The following is a 15,290-nucleotide window of genomic DNA, read 5'->3' on the forward strand; positions in this document are numbered from 1 at the left end:
CAAAAAGGCCACACTGATTTTGGGGGTGCTGTATGAGCCTGTCATTGGGAACAGGGCTTCTTCCCCATGGGCAGTTCTCTGGGGTCTGTCCAGAGAATGCTCAGCCCATCACAGAGTTGAGAAGCTGCATGGGGGTGGCTGAGGAGTGAAGGCAGATTGGCCATTTAAGGGCTAGGCTGCCTGGGCTCACACCAGAGTTGAGGCTGCTGCTGTTGGCTCAGTCTTTATAAGGCAGGGGTGGCACTTTCCTAGATGACGCCCAAAGAATTTTATTATCTAGACCACGGAGACACCCACTGTGTCTTGACAAGATGTGCCAGGAGAGGGCACTGCTCCACAACACTAGGAACGTTCAGGTGGAAAAGGTCACCAGAATGGAGCCAGACTGTATAAACAGAAAGGTCCAGAGGGATGTCAGAGGGTGCCAGGGAGGCCACTGAGAGATGTCAGAGGGTGCCAGGGAGGCCACTGAGAGAGATGTCAGAGGGTGCCAGGGAGGCCACTGAGAGCCACTCTGGCACCCTCAGACATCCTGAGAGCTGTGGGCTGCAAGGAGGAAGCGCTTCCTTCGGCATCCCCTGCAGCTTGTAAGCCGGCTCTGCTAGGCAGCTCCTGACTTTCGGGGGGGGGGGGTGCTCAAACAAGTTCGCTGAAGAGGTGATGGTTGCTGGCTCCCAGCTGTTTCACTCCAAGCCCCAAATGCTTCTTCTGGCCAGGACTCAATAAGGGACGTGACTTTCCTAAAGGCCCATAGTCCCACCCCTCAACATAAATGCCCTAACTCCCCTGCCTCAGCTTCTATATCATCATGAGACAGGAAAAACACGCCAACTGCATCACATCCTAGATAGAGGACTCTGATATCAGAAGGAGAAATCTCTCCCAGACACCAATGCAGGACCCTGGAGCTCCTGGATTTTCTTCCATACTGGGTCCTGAGGGCTGAGGACCACCTGACTCCCTCCAGTTTTCTCCGCAGGTGATGGATACAAGTGGGCTGCATTAATGATGAGCAGAGGTGTCGTGGGATGTTTGTACTGTGTGAAGATCTATTGCTGTGATGGATTTAATGAGAAGCTGGATGGCCAAGAGTTAGGCAGGAGGAATAGGCGGACTTCTGGGCAGAGAGAGGAAGTAGGAGGAGGTCATTGGGTGCGGGAGAGAGATAAGGAGACACAGAGGAAGCAGGATGGGCGGTATGTGACAGAACGTAGATGGATAGAAATGGGTTAAAATAAGTTATAAGAGCTAGCTAAAAACAAGCCTAAGCTAAGGCAAAGCTTTCCTAATTAGTAAGTCTCTGTGTCATTATTTGTGAGCTGGCAACCCAAAGAAAAATCTGACTACACGGTGGTTTCCTGATCAGGGGAGCCTGGGTAGCACAGGGGAGATCTGAAATTGAAGGAAACCTGTGGAAGAAGAGGGTATAAGAGGGTGACCAGGGCCACAGCTGCTATTGAAACCTCACTGGGGAGTCAAGTGGGGTCTGTGGTGCCCTAAATGGGAGGCAGCTAGGTCACATGGTTGTCTTCCGTGTGTGTGTTCGAGGCTTCGCTGCAGGCTCACCCATACCTACCTAAGGAGCAGAGGCTAGCAGTGTGCAGAAAGAAAGTCTGAGGGTAGACTGGGAAGTTGTGGGAGAGACTGTTTAAGCTTGTAGGTGATTGAGAAAATGGCACGGGGCAAGGGTGCACCAGAGCAATGGCTGTGGAGAGAGAGCAGGGTTAGGCAGACCTTTGCGCGGCTCCCTTGGGGGTCAGGATGCTGAAGGGCGGGGCCTAACTCCAGAGGACCTTGGATGGCAGGGCCAAGAGCTGAGACGGGATCATGTGGACAGTGGCACCCACGGGTCAGTGGTAGTCCTCAGTGAGATGGCGGCTGCTGTGAGTGACAGACAATCACAGTGCTCCGGTGACAGGAGTACAGGCTCCTTCCTCTCAAGCCAGCATTTGCTCCCAGGAGACCTGATAGATTTGCCACCTATCACCCCTAATTCCTGGACACACATGCGCATCAGCCAATGCTCTCCAAATAACCTCTGGGGGTAGAGGTCAAGTCTGGGGCATAGGACAAGAGACCGAGAACTAACATGATCAGCACATTGTTTCAGTGAAACAAGGTCTGCCCACTTGCTACACGTTTAGCATGTGTCCAGTCCTTCTATGCCCATTTACCACCTGCTAAAAACGGCCGGGCACTAGGACCCACAATTTTTTGTTGGGTATTAATCCTAGAGCCTTACCTACACCCCCAGACATCCTATTTTCTTTTATTCTTTAACTCTGAGCTAGTATCACAAGTTGTTAAGACTAACAACTCTCTGCCTCAGCCTCCTGAGTGGCTGAGATTAAAGGCCTGCACCACCAGCCCTACAGGACCCAATGTCGAGGCTGAGATCACTCAGCTTTGAGCACACCCATCCCCCACTGTTTTTCTGCTCCAGGGTCAGAGTAATCACCGCACAGGCAAATTCCCCATGTTGAGGAGGAGCAATTCCAAAGGACTCCAGAACCGTTTCTTCTGACTGAGTAACAAGCAGGGTGTGTGTGTGTGTTGTGTGTGTGTGTGTGTGTGTGTGTGTGTGTGTGTGTGTGTGTGTGTGTGTGTGGTCAGCTGGGGCGGGGGTGGGGCATGGTGGTTAAAGAATAAAACCTTAAAGCAACATGGATTTTTTTCCACAAAATACACCGAGGTTTTCCTAAGTGGCAGAACGGCTGGGTGAAAAGATTCGGGAAAAGCAGATGCAGATGACCAGGCCTGGATGCACACAGGGTGGGAATGGGCAGGCACAGTAAGTGGGCTGTGCAAGAGCCTGGCTGGATCTCCAGGCTGTGCAGTCGGACTCCAGCTCAGCTCCTCCCAGCAGATCAATCCTGCCATCCCTGCAGCCCCAGCCATGGGTCTCTGCTAATGTCAGTACTAAGAATCAGAAGCCTGTCTCCCGCCCCACTGAGCCTGTTTCTTGGCCTGTAGAATGAGATTATCTCTGAGGATCTGGCAAGGCCCCCGGCTCATAATGAGTGCTCAGTAGAGGGAAGTTGGGGGCCGGTTCTGAAGCACTACACTGAGGTAGAAAGGCACCCATGCTGACAGGATTTATTTACAAAGCCAGCTTCGGGGTGTGTACCTCTAAGTTGTCCAGGAGGCCCCTGCTCCCTGTGTCAGGAATCCCTGTGTCCAGGTGTGTGACAAGCTACGGAAGGACAAATGAGGTTCTAATGGGGGGCACAGTAGGAATCCCTCTGCAGCCACGCTTGTGGTGCCCACCCCCACACCTCATCAGGCAGATTTTCCACCTAGGAGAATAAAGTGGGATAGATGGGGCAGGATGGTTGATTTCCGGGGGTGGCGTTGGGTAGCTGAATGTGGCACAGGCCTCTCCTGCTGCAATGAGAAAAGTGAGCCCAGACCTCTGTGTGTGTGTGTGTGTGTGTGTGTGTGTGTGTGTGTGTGTGTGTTCTGTCAGGTCATTGGGCACTGAAAAGGTGTGGAGGGGGAGGGTAGATTCTTCCTGTGGGCCTCTGTGGCGATGAGAGGATCCCCACACACACACACACACACACACACACACACACACACACTGGTGATCTAATAGAAGACCTCTTTCTGCCCCAGGACGGACGAATGGTCCCAGGGCAAACGGACTGAGCTGTGGAACCTTCAGCTCCAGTTCTCTTTGTCCCTCACCCAACTGGCAAGTTCACTCCCAGAAGTCCCTGCGGCTTTCACTGCTGCATCCTCACAGGCTGGCAGCACCAGGTTGGGGTCGCTCCCTCGAGCTCCCCAGCACAGAGGAGGGAGGCACCGGGCTGGTGTGAAGCCCCTCTTCAGGGCTTCTGTAGTATGGTACAAATCCTGAAGCATCAAGAGCACGGTCCCCAGAGAGGGGAAGATCCTGGTCACCATCAGGCATGAACCCTCCCAGGAAGTGGCAGCAGGCTGGTGAGGATGAAAAGCCAGAGAGGAGGTCAGGCCCTGCCAAAGCACACTGGGTGAGGAAAAGCAAGGTGTCAGCCCGGCTCAGGCCCAGATGCCAAGATGGACCCTGCCTTATATAACTCTACAGGGCAATCAGGGAGGGCGCCAGGACCCAGGCCAGTTCTGCAGAGTGGGGAGCCCTTGGTGACATTGCCTACCCATCCAGGGGCCCCCATGGGAAAGTTTGATCCTGGATTTGAACTTATTATCTACCCCCACTTCTTGTGCCGTCCCTAGACCCCATGCCAAGCTGTGTGGTTGCCAGGGGGATTGCTCATAACATTAGAGGGTATGGGGCTGGACCAGAACCCAGGCTTGGCACCTGCTACCTGGGTGACTGAGGTCGTGTTCCTTTGATATTCAAAGAGATGTTGTCTCACTTGTAAGTTGCATTAGCATGGGGTCATTAGGATTAAATGAGATGGCACAGATCCAGTATCTGGGTATCTAACAAATTTCAAGAAGTAATGAAGTGTTTGTATGGGCTCAGCTCTGGTTCCAGGCCTTTCTTTGAATTATTGTGTGTAATTCGATCTCCAGAGCCACTTTCCTGAAAGGGAGGAGATGAAGTATAGTCCCTCTAGCCTCTGTGCCCACAGCTAGTGTGCCAATCGGCCAAGGGCTCACTGGGGATAGGTATCTGGAGCATTCCAGAGGTTTGGTGCTGCCTGCCCTCCTGTGGCCTCTTCAGATTCACAGGGAATCCATCCCATGTCACCTTGCAGCAGCCATCCTGTGCCCCACTTCCAGGAAAGCGGTCTCTGGTGCCCAGACACCAGCAGCCTTGAGGGGTGGTGCAGTTGAGCAGCTCTTCCTGAGAGCGGTAGTACGGGAAGAAGCCACTGGGTGGCGCTGACTCCTCGAGGAACAGACCCTCTCTGCAGCTCCTGCCAGCTTTGTGTCCTGGGCAGAGTTGAACCTGCTGAGGTGGCTCCTCCATAGCCAGGGGCTGCTCAGGAATGTGGAAAAAAGGCAGGTATTCTGAGCCCACCTCAGAGGGGCTGGGAGAGCCAAGTGGCTCCTGGTCCTGTGAACTGGTGGCCTGCGGTTGCTGGGACAGGTGTCCTGGGTCCTCCCCCAACAGGAGACTCAGAGAGATCGAGGCACTGGACTCAGTCTCGTGGCTCTTCTGAGTTGTCTAAGAAGAGAGGGTACCCATTAGTCACTACTGCCTGCTTCCTTCCTAGTCCTGTCTACATTTGGGGGGCTTGTAGGGCCCACAACTGATCAGGGCTCCCTTCTGGGAAAGTCCAGTAGTGGTTCCAATCATGCCCTCAGAAAACCCTGAGCTCTGCAGCCTCACCTCACTTCTCACCCTACTGGCTCTGCTCAGTAGACCCTGGTCCCTAGGCCCTCGGTCACACCACACTTGACCCTGTCTTCCCAGCTCCCAGCCTCCCCATAGTGACTGCTACCCCTTCTTCCTCACAGAAATGGTTTTCCTCCTATCCTGCACCTGAGGCGTCCATGCCCCTGACACTCAACCAATACTTTTCCAAGAAAAAAATCAAGGTCTAGTTCCTTGTTCTAACCTCCTGGTCTCGGACTCCCCTTAGGTCTGCTGGGTCCACACAGGCCTTCACTCGGCATTTCCTAGCAGGTCCTGAGCACACACCAGTGTGCTTGCCTGAGCCATCCCTTTGCCTGGGTGATGGCTGCATATGGTGCCTGGTCGGGGTGCTTTCTTTACCATCCTGGTTTAGTCATCTCCTTACTAACTGACCCCCCTCCCAGCTGAGGACACGTCTCCTTTGGTGTGCCTACTCTGCCCCGAAGCACTTGCCGGCATTGTTTTTGGCTATCTTGAATTAATTACACATCTCATCAAGGCAAGGCCCATCTGTCTGTCTCCAGGGGATCTAGAAAAGCCCTGGTGTGTGGTGGACAATGAAAGGACAGCCAGTGTGGAAGGAAGAACATAGATGGGACTGCAGAGCCGGCTCGGAGCCTAAGAGCACAACCGTCTTCCAGGGGAATCTAGATTCAAGCCTAGCGTCCACTTGGTGGCTCACGGTCATTGGGAACCCTGTTTCTGAAAGGATCCAATGTTCTCTTCTGGCCTCCACAAGCACCAGGCAGGCATGTAAGTGCACAGACGCACATACACGAAAAACACCCATTCACATGAGGGAGAGAAGGGGGAAGAGGGGAAGAGAATGAGAGTAAGAGAATGAGACTGTCAAGTAGGGCTTGGCTAGGATCTAAGTTCTTGCTGACCCAGGCTGGTAGGGGGAGGAGTCATGTCTTATGGAGAGGCAGAGAAAGGAAATGATGGATTCCTTCTTGGCCGGGTGGGGGCTGGGGGTGGGGACATACAGAGACCTGGAGTCTCCCATTTCTGTCAATGTTCATTGGGACCATTTCCAGAGGCCTCAAGCTGCTCCAATTTATAGATTCTTGGCTTCATGGGAAGTCTATTATGGTCTAGCCCCTGGTTTTCCTGACTCCTCTAGGGGGTCCCAGCTCTGGCTTCCCCTTCCTTTGTCACAGGTACAATCAGAGCAGGTCCCTAACTCCCTGAATGTCGCCTAACTCCTAGGAAAGTATTGTCCATGGACCGAGAGCTCCTGGAGATGAGGGACCAGAGCACACATTCACATTCCCGATCCTACCCTTCATCCAGACTGGCCTCTCCTGGCACTGTGCTGGGGGAACAGGCTGAGCCCCATCTGCACTCTGTGTGTGTGTTGTGCATGCTCCCCGTAAGGTACATCCCAGCCCTGAGCCCTGGCACCGTGACTGGGCCCTTCCTTGTCTGTATGATCTTGGCACATACAAGAGGTGGAGTTCTACTGGGTTAGGGCATGCCCGGAATCTCTGACAGGGAAACTTGGACACAGGTACTTGGGGAGCACGTCATACATGATCTCATGAGTGGAAACTGCAGTGGTGGTGCCACAGCCAAGGAACGCCGGGTCACCAGCATCACCAGAAGCCAGAAGAAAGGCACAGGACAGCTTCTCCCTTGCACCCCGAGAAGGAACTCACTCTGTTGACACCGTGGCATCAGGCTTCGGGCCTCCAGCACTGTGGGGGTGAACTGCCACCATTCCAGCAGGTTTTCAGCGATTTGTTAGTCAACTGAGGAACCTAACACGTGTGAGTGGGCTGGATGGCTCATCGCTGGGTAGGAGGGCTCCACTGTGCTTCCTATGGAAGCCCCCTGTGGCGACTCCCCCTCTGTCTTACCCTTCCTGCCATTGAGAGGGTGCTGACCAGGACAGGCTGTTCTGGGTGGGAAAGAGCCACACTTCTGTCTTTCCTCCTGGGGCCCTGGCTCCTCTTCACCTGCTAGGCTTGGATTGAAGGAAACCAGGAGTGATTCCTCCAATCCCCCAGAGGGCTTCAGCAGAGAATGGCCCACGTGCTACGCCGCTCACACTCACTAGCACTCGCCACTTGGAGTCTACTGGAGTTGACTGGAGCCCCAGATGCTGACAGGAAGAAGCCTAAGCCTCAAACTAGAGCTAGAAGGCCAAAGCCCCTCCCCCACCCTCGTTACCCGGCAACCCCTCCTGCCCACTGTGAGAAGATTCCGCTGTGAAGTCACAAGGCCTGATGCCAGGCAGGAAAGCCAGAAGGCTCTGTTGCCATGGAGACTTCTGCCCTACACCCAGCACCTGTGCGCCTCACCTGCTCTTCATTCAGCTTAATTCGGATGGCCCCAAGAGACCAGAGAAACAAAGAGAATGAAAACATCTGCAGTCAGACCAGGTCTCCTCTGGGGCCAGTGACTCATGGGAGACCTCTGTCCAGAGACTACAGGGTGACAGCCCTGGGGTAGAAGAAGAGGAAGGTCCACAGTCCTGTCTATCCACTGACTAGGGGAGCTGCCCAGTGCTGTGTGGATTTCTACTCACCTGATGCTCCAACCTCTCAGTGCCCCGGGGTCATGGCTAAGGCACCCCACCATGGCTCTTCCCAAGTCACCTGTAAAGGGAGCGGGTCTCAGGACTGATTATATACGGCCATGCTGGTCCCTGTAGCACTCCAAGTGCTCCTCCTTAGGAGGAGGTGACCAGCACTGCTGACCCCTTGCGAAGTGTCTGCAGCCACTCTGGGCCGCTCTAATGTGTGCTGCCTGGTCCTTTCTGCAAGCTTTCCAGTCGGAAGGACACCACTGTTGTGCCATTTCCCAGAGGGGGCTGAGCAGAGAAGGGGAAGAAGGCTTTGAAGTTCTCTCTAGTTTGGGGGCGTGAACAGGAGCCTGGGAACTCCTGTCCTGTCCTGTCCTGTCTGTGGGACCCTGGGCTTCCCCAGGACTAGACTCCAAACAGTGTGGCCCCGTGGGGCTCTCTGGGCACAGGCATGGCTCTTCCAAGCCACACCACACACTCACTCGGAGGCCTCTACTGCTTGCTCATCTAAGATGACTATGTTTTTAAATAGACTTGACTCTTTAATCTATGTATAATTCTTTTTTTTTTTTTCCATAAGTGAATATAGGCCTTAATTTTGTAACTGGAATGGCCAACTGACTCAATATCATTTGTAAATATTTCTCCCCCAAATTGATTTGAAATACCAAAATAACCCAAATGATTAACTTTTAAAGCTCAAATCAGTCTTTAGATTATTTTTTATATCCATCTCCTCGACTGTCTTTGTACAAATGTCATGTTATTTGTATTTTTCCAGCTTTACTATTTTAGTTCATGTTATATAATCAACTTTTTAAAAAATCAGCATTATTTAAGGCTAATAAATATTGACAAATCGGTATGTCCATGGAACAGCCCCCAAGTAATGCCTCCACTGATTCCCAGACCCAAAACACTACTGATTTTGCTTTTTAACTAGAAATTATTATTTTTATTTTATGTATATGTATGCATGTTTGAGTGAATGTATGTGCACCATGTGCACACAGTATCCTGAGAGGCCAGAGGAGGGCAACTGATCCCCTGGAACTGAAGTTATAATTATGAGCCACCTCATGTGGGGGCTAAGAACTGAACCCAGATCTTCTGCAAGGACAGCCAGTGCTCTTAGCCGCTGAGCAACTTCTCTGTCCACCACTGCCACCCCTTTTAAAACAGGATCTCCTGTAGCTCAGGCTGGCCTTGATTTCGCTATGTAGTCAAGGATGGCCTTGAACTTCTGATCCTCCTACCCCTGCCTCCCACACTCGGTATTACAGATGTGCACCACCACACCCAGATTTGCTTCTGAACACTATCAGATCCTTCCTTCCTCTTCTAGGAGGAGTGGAGTCATGGAGTAGGAACTCCGTGTGCGGAGTTCTCTTTTTTTTGGCACTCTGGAGTCTCATCCCCCTCAGGCCTGCTCTTCTTTCCTCTTTGCTGATGAGCAGCGCATCTCTCTATGCTAGGCCACAGTTTCTGTAGCCACATACCTGAGCATAGACACTTCAGTTTCCATCACAAACTTTATTGCAACCAATAGCTGAATATGAGACACTGTGTCCAAGTACTTTGTATTTCTAGCTAGGATTTGTCTAATTAGATCATATAGTTAATGTATGTTTAAATAAGACACGGTTTAATTGTTTCCAAAGTGGGCACACTCACTATCTTTATATCCCCCAGAAAATTCTATTTTCATCACACTCTTGCTGGCACTTTAAAATGTTTGCCACCCTGTGGCTTGTAGCACATGTCAGGTTTAGTTCTGTCTTCCTGATCGTGGTAGTTGGGGAAATGTTCCCTCTTTCTCCCAACAGTCTGTGGCATTTGAACACTTGGCCCCCAGTTGGTGGTGCTGTTTGGGGAGTTTTAGGGGAAGAAGTATGTCCCTGGGGGCAGACTTGTATAGCAGGAATCTTAAAGAGTCTTATTAATAAAACCAAACCCAAGGCCAGTTATTGGGGTGAATGCTGGAAGATCAGAGAAACAGAACAAGCCACAGCCACCTCACCTCGCCACTTCCTCAGCTGATCCTGTTTCCTCAGACTGGAAACCTCTGAGTCCTCATCCAGAATGAATCTCAGCTGAACTGCTGCTCCAAAGCCTAAAAGCTTAACCAGCCAAATGCTTCTAGTTTCTGGTCTTCATGCCTTATATACCTTTCTACTTTCTACCATCACTCCCTGGGATTAAAGGCATGTGTCACCATGCCTGGCTGTTTCCAATGTGGCCTTGAACTCACAGAGATCCAGAGGGATTTCTGTCTCTGGAATGCTGGGATTAAAGGCATATGCTACCACTGCCTAACCTCTGTTTAATATTGTGGCTGTTCTGTCTCTGACCCCAGATAAGTTTATTAGAGTGCACAATATTTTGGGGAACACAATACCACCATAGACTTGGAAATTAAAATCTTTCCATTTCCACTTCCCTCCTTCCACTTCACTCTTGTCAATCAAGAGGGAACCCAGCTCACTGCCTCTGCCACCAAGCCGGCCATTTGCTGCTGTGCCTCCCCGCCATGATGGACTCTAATCCTCTTGGGACCATAATAAACCCTTCCCTCTGTCAGTGGCTTCTGGCCACAGTGCTTTGTCACAGTAGCAGAGAAGTGTCTGATATGTGGATGGCTGAAGAAGGTGAGAAACTTTGCATGTGCACAATGCCAACTTACATATTTTCCTTTGTGGAGTCTTCAGATCCTTTGTTCATCCCAATAACTCATTGTAACTAAAGTGCATTAAATTGGGTTTGTTCAAAGAATAAATGTGGTCAGTTCATACATAGATCCAAACAGAAGAGGATACCACAGTCAAGATACATTTCTATAACCCTCAAAACTTTGTCATGTACTTTTATAATGTCGCCAATTTTCTCTCATGCTCCTTCCCAGCCTCTCTTCCTTCCATTGTGTGGCGGTTTCCTCTGAGGTTCAAACCTTCCATCTTGAAGTGAAGCTGTTATGACTCAGGAAAGGAAATGAAACAACAGGGTGTTCAAAGGGGAGGTGGAACCTTCCATCCTGCAGGGAAGCTCATTTAAACTCAGGACTAAACAACTCACTAGCCTCAGAAAGTCCCTAAAACTGACCAGATTCACTAGGCCCCTCCCTCCTCAAGCTTCTATAAGCAGTAAGGACTGCTGAGAGACACTGTCAGGCAAGCTGTGCAGCCTGGAAGGAGCTCCCACCAACAGAGCCACCTGGAAAGGACAGCCTCCAACCTGCCGAGCTGTCTGCAGGCTGTGCAGTGTACTCCCGGTTCCCAGTTTCTGTGAGCAGTCACCCGCGCTGGGGTGGACTTTGCTGATGCAGCTGCCTTTGAATCATTTCTGCTCCTGTAAGTAACCCCTCACCCACACTCCTCTAATCAACACCAATAAAACTCATCGGTTCATGAAACTGTCTGTTGTTGGTTTCCTACCTGGGGTGAATAGATGGCTGTTTACATCTCCCCAGGAAGAGTCATACACCAGCTCCCTCCTCCTCTCTTCCCTCACCACCCTCAAGAACTCTGCCACCTGCTACCACTGTCCATGGCTTTACACTGTCTAGAACTTTATGTAACTGTAATGAAAAGGTCAGGGAGTGCAGTTTATTGGCTCCTGACTGTGGCCCTGCTGCTGTGTGAACCACTGGCTCCTCCCACTTCCCTGACTGGTAGGACTGTGAACCACTGGCTCCTCCCACTTCCCTGACTGGTAGTGAACCACTGGCTCCTCCCACTTCCCCGGACTGGTAGTGCTGCCCCTGGATTGGACGCATCATTGCCCTGCTGTGAGCTGTGTCTCAGTTCTTTGTTCCAGCAGAAACTTTATCTTGTTTTCAGCAGTTCATGCTGCATCCAGGCATGGTCTTTACAGAGCACACCCTCTTGGGGTGCACAGAGCCTCCCGAATGTGCCAGGTTCTGCCCTTTACTACCTTCGGGCCTTTATTTCTTCAAGCATTTCCCCCACTCTCTTTCTCCTCTTCTCCCAGAAGTCTAACGACCAACACTCCATTATATCCTAAGAATGTTTCCACGTTTATCCCTGAGGTTCATTTTAAAGAATCCTTTCTCCCTGTTCTTCAGATTGAATCATTCTGACCCACCTCACACGCACCTTCCCCTAACACACACACACACACACACACACACACACACACACACACACACACCTTCCCTCACCTCACATGCACCTTCCCTCACCTCACAAGCACCCTTCACTCTTGCCCCTGCTGGATCATGCAGAGGGAATTTTAAGTTTCAGCTTTTTATTTTTCAACCCTAGCATTTCCGTTTGCTCTTTTAAAAGTGTTTTAAAGTTCTCTGTACACAAATATCTTCTTGGTCCTCTTCTGTGCATTTCTCTGGATCTGGTGGAGCATGCTATCACCACAGCCTCTTTGAAGTCTTTGTCTGGTAATCCAGCAGCCATGACTCACCTTGGGATCTGAATGTATTCTTTTCCCCTGAGAACTGCCCGTGCTTTCCTGGCTCATTGCATGCTAGGTAGATTTGGACTGTCTTAGAGATGGGAAATGTCACTGAGTGTAGACTTTGGGTTCAGTCCACACTCCTCTGTCTGAAGAACACGGTGGTTTTGCTCTCGTAGGTCAGCAGTTTGCGTGGGTTCAAGCTTAGGTTCAGCATTGTCTTATGTGGACAGCGGTTCCAGGGTCAGTTGCTGCACTGATTTGGGGCTGTCCCAAGCACGCACTGTATTTAGCAAGTGTGTTAAAAAGGTGTGCCCATGGTCTGCATTTCAGTTTCATTCCCAAGGTTTTACTTTGCTGGTTTGGATCTGTGTGATTTGTGCACAGTGCATGGGCCATGTTTTCACAGAATTAGGGAACCACTTTTTGGCTATCTATATCCCTGGATATTCCTTACTCCTTCTTCCCACAAGGGCCCCTCCATCAGATTCCTTTGACTAAAAAGAAGAGCTCTCTTGGGGAATATCCTTTTGCCTCTGCTGCTTCTGTGAGAAGTGGGGGAAGGAAGAAGAACAGAAGGGGGAGGTGTGAGGGAGAGGAAGAAAAGAGAAATAGGAGAGAGGAGGGAAGGAGGGAGAGAGGAACCTTGCCCAGCACGTGTCTGCTCAGTTTTTCCTCTTTTTTTTTTTTTCCACTCTGCAATCACTCACCTTTAGAGTTCTCACATAGCAGCTTGTACGTTCTATTTAGAATTTCTAGTCGCAGTGAGAACGGGCTGGGCTGGGCTTGTGTTACCATCTCAGGCTCGTCTGGCCCAGTTGCTCATGTTGTTGCGTTGTCAACACTTTATAGATGCTGGATACAAGTCCTTTGTCAAAAATTTGCATTGTAAATATTTCCTTTTTAGCTGCGCCTTTTTATTACTGACGTCTTTCTGTGATCCAAAAGTTTAATTTTTATGAAATTCTGCTTATCATTTTTCTTAATCTGTGCCAGTTTATCCCTGTCAACAGCATAAGGGGTAGGAAAAGGCTCATGCAGGGTTTGAGAATGGTGGAGCCAGGGCCCCTATGAGGGCTCATGGCAAGGTTTCACTTAAACTGTGTCTTCATAGGAACATCCTGAATCCCAGGGCTAGAGATCAGATCTGGAGAAGTGGCACTCCAGTTCAGTCAGTCAGCCGAGCCTGGGCCAGGTCCCTCTGACCCCAGTGCCTGCATTTCTCAACTTCTGTTTGCCAGGAACCCTGTTCTCTGCCAGAGAGACAACACTGTCTGGATGGGGGCGAAACTGAAGGACACAGCCAAGATGGAGGTTTGAAACTCCCGCTGTCCTGATTTCCAGGAGCATGTGATCTCACAGTGCTGGATGCAGGCAGGGTCTGAGAAGCCAGTGACTCTGAAGGCTGGGTCTGTGGGAGGGAGCAGGGCCAGCTGTGGCCAGGCTGCAGAACTTCTCTAAGGGACAAATATGCACACCTTGGTCTCCAGGATGCTGCACGGAGGAGGCCCAGGCCCAGGAGCCCCTGTGGGCGCCGCTGCGCTGCATTCCCAACCTTGGAGCCATCAGGGCGAAGTCAACTGCAGCCTGCTTCCATGCTGGGAGAAAAATATCCCCCAAACCCTTTGAGTTTTCCCCCTTGCCTCAGTCCCAGTCCCATGTTTCCCCAGAAGCAGCTCATGGCATTTAGCAGAACCTGTTTGGACCAAGGATCACCACCGTCCATCAGGAGTGGAGCCGTTTGACATTCCCTCTCTCATGCTTCCGGCGTCTCTCTGCCAGGGGAATCTTTCATAGCATTTCCGTTCTTCCTCTCGGAGCCCCATGCCAGGGACCCCGTAGTTTAAGGACATCAGGATCAGCGGACTTACCCACACACCATGGTTCCCTCAGAACTCAGCTTAGTGACAAAAACTCAGCGCTTCCCTAGTTGTCCACAAGGGGGAGACTGATTCCCATTTATTCTGGAGGGTCCCCATTGGGCCATCATTAATGATTATTTAAAATGATATTTCTATTTCTTTGTGTGTGATTGTTTCAAAGAAATCCAATCTTGTGTAAGGTTGGCGCCATTGTTTTCCAGCTGACAACTTACAGATGGTTCTTTGTTTGGAAACGTATTTCCGAATCATTTACACACATCCTCCCCTGCAGTTAGTCATGGAGACTTCTAACACATACCACATCTAGACCACGAGGGGAGAGTCTTGTGGTCTTTCCACCAGAAATCAGGCAAATTATTTAAATTCGCAGGAAAGGGGGGAAACCATCTTTTGTCGACATCAAACAGAAAGTGTGCTCTCTTTGAACATGAAAATCCCTTAAACATATTCAAGAATTTTAACAAGCATTCCAGAAAGCTATCCTATTACTCTTTGAAGCATGGAAAGATTTTCTTAAAGTAGTCGCAGGCCCCTCCGGGCGGGGAGAGGCCTTTGCTGTGACATGGGGGTAGAGCTGCACAGGTCTTGTGAGCCCCTCTGGTCCAGAAAGGAAAGCAGTCCCCAGAGGACAGGGACACCTTTAGAAGGATGGGAAGTCTTCCAGAAAGAGGAGGCACTGAACCCATTTCCCATCTGCTCTGCACCAAGGGTTAGCAAAAGGACAGGAGCTGTGACCCACAGGACAGTGCCAAGACCAGCCTGATCATGGCCACCGCACTCTCGGGGAGGAGTGGCCACAGCTCTGGACTCAACAGCTCTGGCTAGGAAGCTGCATCTCCATCAGGGGTCAAGACACTGAAAAACCACGACAGTTCAGCAACGCTACTCCTTAGGAAACGGTTGAAAGTTTTCAGAGACTTTCTGGCTTTCAGATATTGATAGTGTCAATAACGGGGCGGGGGAGAGGGGAGTAAGTTGAAATTATTTAAAACACCTAAGTATCCAACAGTGGAAGGTGGGTTGGACAAAGGAAGCTGTATTTTTATTACAAAACAGCAAAATGACAACATAGACCCGTGTTTACTGTTATGGAAAATACCAGAATGTTCCACTTACAAAGGGAGAGCTGGCTAAGAAGGAAGTTCTC

The 15,290-nt window shown here is 50.7% G+C and overlaps 1 protein-coding gene across 2 annotated transcripts; it reads right to left on the bottom strand.

Moving 5' to 3' along the window:
* Positions 1 to 3,587: 3,587 nt before the first annotated feature.
* On the bottom strand, positions 3,588 to 7,335 carry LOC131910275 (uncharacterized). Of its 2 annotated transcripts, none has more exons than XM_059262248.1 (3): positions 7,168 to 7,335; positions 4,697 to 5,116; positions 3,588 to 3,939 (listed from the first exon to the last, which is right to left on the bottom strand). In XM_059262248.1, the coding sequence occupies exons 1-3, from the start codon at positions 7,177 to 7,179 to the stop codon at positions 3,661 to 3,663; spliced, it is 711 nt and encodes a 236-aa protein (XP_059118231.1). In that variant the 5' UTR covers positions 7,180 to 7,335; the 3' UTR covers positions 3,588 to 3,660. The 2 variants fall into 2 exon arrangements, with proteins under 2 accessions (XP_059118231.1, XP_059118232.1); XM_059262249.1 differs by having other exon boundaries at positions 3,588 to 3,988.
* Between the last annotated feature and the right edge of the window lie 7,955 nt (positions 7,336 to 15,290).

This window comes from Peromyscus eremicus, chromosome 5 (assembly GCF_949786415.1).
Source record: "Peromyscus eremicus chromosome 5, PerEre_H2_v1, whole genome shotgun sequence".
NCBI lineage: Eukaryota > Metazoa > Chordata > Mammalia > Rodentia > Cricetidae > Peromyscus > Peromyscus eremicus.

Bases quoted from the DNA above. Each gene is read 5' to 3' on its own strand.
- LOC131910275 (XM_059262248.1), bottom strand. The intron at 3,940-4,696 runs GTGACATGGGAT...CATCCTCACCAG, and splicing joins CACAGGATGGCTGCTGCAAG to CCTGCTGCCACTTCCTGGGA.